The 5,892-nt window shown below is 32.2% G+C and overlaps 1 protein-coding gene across 2 annotated transcripts; it reads left to right on the top strand.

Moving 5' to 3' along the window:
- Nucleotides 1–1,784: 1,784 nt before the first annotated feature.
- Nucleotides 1,785–3,728, top strand: LOC111399685 (UPF0481 protein At3g47200-like). 2 transcript variants are annotated; one of them, XM_023027138.1, is made up of 3 exons: nucleotides 1,785–1,874; nucleotides 2,017–2,126; nucleotides 2,235–3,728. In XM_023027138.1, the coding sequence occupies exon 3, from the start codon at nucleotides 2,243–2,245 to the stop codon at nucleotides 3,578–3,580; it is 1,338 nt and encodes a 445-aa protein (XP_022882906.1). In that variant the 5' UTR covers nucleotides 1,785–1,874; nucleotides 2,017–2,126; nucleotides 2,235–2,242; the 3' UTR covers nucleotides 3,581–3,728. The 2 variants fall into 2 exon arrangements, with proteins under 2 accessions (XP_022882906.1, XP_022882905.1); XM_023027137.1 differs by lacking the exon at nucleotides 2,017–2,126.
- The last annotated feature ends 2,164 nt before the right edge of the window (nucleotides 3,729–5,892 follow it).

Raw genomic sequence — 5,892 nt, 5'->3', positions numbered from 1 at the left:
ATATCATACAAAACTGAATAAAGAAAAAAATTTCATTTTAGATATTTTAAAGCTCTCTTGAAATTTCAAGTGACTTGAGTCAAGACTTCCAAAGATTACTCTTTCTAATAGGTTATTAACATTTGTAATATGTTCAAACTACCATGTGATCTTGTTTTCTCGCCCAAACCAAAGAAATTAAAAAGAAACATGTAGGGAAAGAGATTACTCCAACCTTGTAAAGGAAAATGGAGAAAAATAAAAAACAGTTAATGTATGCAAGGCCCTTTCGCTTTGATTCCCCCCCCCCCCCATACTGGTCTTCTTCTTTTTTTATTCCTTCTCTTTTTTAAAGAAAAAAGGTTAAGATGGCAAGAAGATAGGAATAAGAAGGGATGAAATGAAAGTAAAAGACACAATAATTAAAGAAAAGATTATACATCATGGAATAATAAAAATGCAGTGGGTTGGGCCTAAGCCGAATCTTCAAACCCAAGTTTTCTTTGTTTTTGCTTTGATCTCTCTCTCTCTCTCTCTCTCTCTTCTTTTTCTTTTCTCTCTCTCTCTCTCTCTCTCTCTCTCTTCTTTTTCTTTTTTCCCCCTTATGGTACAGCCCCCTTTTTATGACTTAAACAATCTCTGTTTATATTGGTCAAAGAATTTTGAAGAGTTGTGATTAAGAAAGAGTCAAAATCGATGAAGAAAACTCAAATATAAAAATAATAATAAAAATAGTAAAAGGGGTTGAACCTTGCAAACTGTGGTAAATAGAGTTCTGGGTGAACTGCAATCAATTGCTGTCCAGGTTGAGCCTCTATTTGCCGTAGTTGTTAATGTCGTACGTGCATTTGTTTCTTCACTTATCTACGATGTAAGTAAAGAATTAAGTTACTATTGTACCTCTATTATATTACGTTAAGATGTATTAAATTTAGTGAATTATGATCTTATTAGGTCATGACATATTGTACTCCAATAATTAAAAGCACCTTCTACTAGAAAATGGAATTTTGTATTTAATTCTTATCGTAGGGTTTGATCTAATGAGGTTAAAGATCGCGTGTAGCTCTTTATTTATGAGCTGCATTGGACACAATGACTAATCCAAAAATATTGGTGAGTTAGGATGTCCGTTAATCATTGAATGTCGACCATCAACGGTTAGAATAACGACATTGTTTATTAATATTTAATTAAAAAATATAACAAATTCTTCAATCAATATAAGAATGTACTAAAACTTAAAAATTATATGAGTTTTGCTATGATAACATTCATGATAACTCTCTGGGTAATAGAATTGCCAAATGGCAAATCACAATTGGTTGTTGAAAAAACAGTTTTTCTACCAACCAACATAGAATTGCCAATTGGCAATTCGATCACCCAGAATGTCACCATGTTGGTTAAAGTAGCAAAACTGAAATTATATACATATGAAAATATAATATATAAATATTTATAAGCTGTGAGTCTTAGGAAATATGTGAATAATTAGTGAAAATTCATTGCGAATTTTACGAAATTTGTAGATAAATTGAATATTTTGCCCAGAAGTTAAGCAGTGTCAAACAAACTCTACACCATGAATAAATTAACACACTTACCTGCTAAGAAACTTGATTTTTTTAAAAAGTGAATTATTGGTTATTCTTGTACATATGAACTCCTTGTTGCTTAAGATTGTTCTATCATAATTGAAAAGTAATTATACTCCGAATCCAAGGGTAACTTGGACATATCACATACATTCCCTTTCATATATATGCTGCAAACACTCGTCTCTCTGTTCAAACAAGCTCGCCAATTCTCTATACACACAATATCACTCTCTATGCACATAATATCTATCAGCTTACGACAGTTGACTACATAGATTCTACCAAAATATTGAGGTGTGTCTCCCTTTATCTCTCTCTCTTTCTCCCCTGCATGTCCTTATTTTTGAAAAAATAATAATAATAATAATAATAATTAGCCCATTGGGTGGGGCCAGCATAGGCGGTTGTCGAGCCTCATCGGGTGCTGGCATTGCAGGTGATTGGACATTTGTAGCATAGCACAATTTGCATCAAGCTTTCCCTCATATGTATACTTATCTAGTAATTGATAAATCATATGCTAATTTGGGCTTTCGTATACGTTTGGTGAGAGTTCATTACTACACCTGTAAATTATAAGCTTTCCCTTATTATTATACTTTTTTTTTTTTTCTGATTATAATATGTAAATTCTAATGACTGGATAAATATTAGATAAAGTTATGAGTTCAGAAAGTGAGGATGGAGTCAGGGACGATCGCAGAATACGTAAAGTGCCCAAAGTTCTGCAATTAAACAGACTCGACGAAGTGGATTACTACACTCCTAAGTTAGTTTCCTTTGGGCCTTATTACCATGGTTTGGAAGAACTTCGCGTGGGAGAGGAATTGAAGCATGAAGTCTTTACAAAGTTTTTTTCAAGCAGGGGCAAAGACAAAGAATTCTTCCTCCGTGAGATCTTTAAAGTCATCGACCGGATTAGAGATTATTGTTACGTTGGAGTTTCTAAAAATGAATATGATGATCAAGCACTAGCAGAAATGATGCTTCTAGATACATGTTTCGCAATATATCTTATGACGCTTGCCTTGGGACATGAAGAAAGAATGATCCACCTCTATAATTATGTAGGACTACATGGATTAACATTGGTATTTCGGGATATTTATTTACTCGAGAATCAAATTCCACTTTGGTTTATTAAGTTTTTGTATGGAATACAATACGGAAACACAGAAGAAGGATGGGCGTTAATTTGTGATTTCTCAATTCACATATCTGCTAAGGATAGCAGGCTAAAAAGAATTCTTAGACAAGGTGAAAAGCAACCATTTCACCTTCTGGATGCTTTTTATCGACTTCTTGTCCTTGAATTGGAAAATCCAAATGAATTCGTCGCTGCTACTCATCGTGACCTGGAATTGGATAGTGCAGGAAAAAGGCCTGTTAAAAAATGTCAATGGTGGCCACGGAGGAAACAAAATCCCAATGAATTTGAGAACCCCAAACTCAATTGTCAATCTCGTTCAGTCACTGATCTCAAAGCAAAAGGCATCCACTTCAAACCTAGTTCAGATTGTTTGAAGGATATTAAGTTCAAATCCTACACATTTTATGGGCAACTTCAACTCCCAGTTTATTTATTTACTGTCCATTCCAAGGTACTCTTTACACACATGATTGCATTTGAAATGACTCCAGAAAGCGGTGTTGAATTGACTGTAACATTTTATGTTAGTTTCTTGAAATCGCTCATTGTTAAATCTGAAGATGTGAAGGAACTGCGAGAAAAGAAGATACTCTTCAGCTCCCTCGACTATGATGAACAAATTGTGGAAGCAATCAAAGAGATCGATATTGGGGGATATGGGATGGACCTTATGTTTGATGATGTGAGGAGGGCAATTGAGAATCACTGCAGCAGCAGGTCAAAAACATGGATTGCTGAACTAATTTACACTTATTTTCGCAATCCATGGACTGTTACTTCCTTACTTGCTGCCACTTTTCTTCTTTGCTTAACTTTTCTCCAGACCTATTACACAATGAATCCCAAGTAAAGGTGTGTGTCAAATTCTGTTCTTCAAGTTTTAGTTGAAATGGGTTTAGACTCATGCAAATAAGAGTGGTTTGATGCTTTTGAATTCATTGTATTAATCTATGTTTGTATTATTGGAATCCAAATCAATAAAATAGTGTTATAACAAATGTTTATCTATAGCAGAGATTGACAACAATGGTTGTAAGTTCTTGAATTCATGTCTTGAATGCTAAGAATCTGCAGACAAACTATGCCGTCAAGATGTTAGATTAATTGCCTTGTCCTCAAGATTTCATTTACAACACCATAGTTTTCACAAAGAAGAGTAAGAGAAGGATGGGCGAATTATTGTTTCTGATCAATTAACTATTCACGATACTTAATATCGCTTCTTCAACATGAGCTGATCTTATGAAAGGAAAAACCAATAGTGCAAGGATTAAGGGAAATAAGATTGGGAAAGAGTTTTGTTCATGTCTACTTACCAAGATTCTAATCGATTGAATATGACAAAACTAGTTGTTGGAAAGGTCTTGGCTGCACTTGCCGTTCATTAATTTATATTATGGTTAGGTGAGATAAGTTAAATCTTGATCTTAAAATAGTTCAGTAGGGTTTACATGTGATAAAAATCTCAGGGATAAAAATAGTAGTTTTAAAAGTTGTCGAGGAAACTATGCTCCTATTTGACAATCATTATCCGAGGAAAACAGAGTTTTGAATGATAATTTTTAGGAGAATGTGGGATTAAAATATAAAAAAAAAATTATTGATTTACGTACAAAATATTTTATTGAGCGAATGTGTGGATGAAAATAAGTATTCAAAAAAAGAATTTGAAAATAATGGTTGTCAAACAGGTGCTAGAATTTATTATTAATAACGGAATGTGAGCTTAGTGAAAAAAATATTTTAGGGATAAAATTAGTGGGGTTTAAAATTTGATAGACGAAACTATAATTTATTATTAATAGTGGAATATGAGCTTTGTTTTACATCAATTTAGAGGCTCTCCGACAAATTAGAATTCATGAGCCCTTTTTATAACCCTCAAAGTCGGTGATCAATTCATCGACATTTAGATTTTGTGATCCAAATCAAACGCCCTAGAGAATTATTATTATTATTATTATTATTATTATTATTATTATTATTATTATTATTATTTTAAATGTGGAGAATTCTAGAAATATGCAACAGTGGTAATACGGATCCATTATCGTTGATAGAAGTGGAGAAAATGTTTGAGTTTAAGGAGAAGTTGAGAAGGAAAGGTTGTAGCATGCAGTCAAAGAGGAGTCACCTAAAGAGGTTGAAGTGAAGACGTATACTTTTTTTTCTTTTCAATTTTTAGGGACAGAGGCCACTAATCAGATTTCAATTTAAGAAAAGCAACGAATAATTGTAGTAACGTTGGTTCAAAGCCTTTCAATGTCAAGCGAATAAAGGTTCACAACAGTTAATCGATTAGAAAAAATGAGTTTGACCACATTTTGATTAAGGCCCCGTTTGAGAGCGATTTTGAGAATTGATTTTTTGAGCATTAGGATAAAAGTGAGGGCCATCCGTTAGAGAAGAAGTCAAACTTTATGACTGAAATAGTGAAATAACGGTCAAAAAATCAATCTTTTGGAATTGAATTATCGCTGTTCCTATTCATAATTTGCTAAGCCAAGTTTGATCTCTTTAGTTAAAAAAATCATTATATCTAAATTCATTTTCAATCACACATTCTTTTAATAAAATATTTTTTACACGTAACTTCAAAATCTTTTTTTTTTTTTTTTACACTTCAAAAAATCAGTATTACAAAATGTATTTCCTCAAAAAATGGGTCTCAAACAAACCATAAATTATACTTTTTTTTTTCTGTACACCTTTTAAATAAAATAATAAATGAATAGTTCATCCTGGTATTTGTATGGTATTCATGTTCATATTTACAAAAAATGGCCTTCAGATTTTGTTTGTCAGGTTGAGCTACACGAGATTAAACAATGAAGCTAGCGTTGATTTCTCTAGTGTCCCATCCAGTGTTGTCTAACTAAATTTACCGATTAATAATTCTTTTTTTTTTTTTTTAATTTCAAGATTTGTGGAATATGGGCTCCTAATTATTACTGTAAATTAAATTCTGGATTTTTTTTTCGCTTTTGAATTTAACTCAATGAATTTTATTGACAAAATGTACAAAGAGGATTTGCAATTTGAATTTGATGGAAGTCAGATATATATGGCATATGATATCATACCAAATTAAATAAAGAAATTTTTTTATCCATTTTAGATATATGAAAGCTCTCCCAAAATTTTATTTGTTACGTTTATTAA

This window comes from Olea europaea, chromosome 9, assembly GCF_002742605.1.
Source record: "Olea europaea var. sylvestris chromosome 9, O_europaea_v1, whole genome shotgun sequence".
NCBI lineage: Eukaryota > Viridiplantae > Streptophyta > Magnoliopsida > Lamiales > Oleaceae > Olea > Olea europaea.
This window is presented reverse-complemented; position numbering and strand designations above follow the sequence as displayed.

What these genes read in the sequence shown, in the direction of transcription:
- LOC111399685 (XM_023027137.1), top strand. Translation starts at nt 2,243, where the DNA reads ATGAGTTCAGAAAGTGAGGATGGAGTCAGGGACGATCGCAGAATACGT.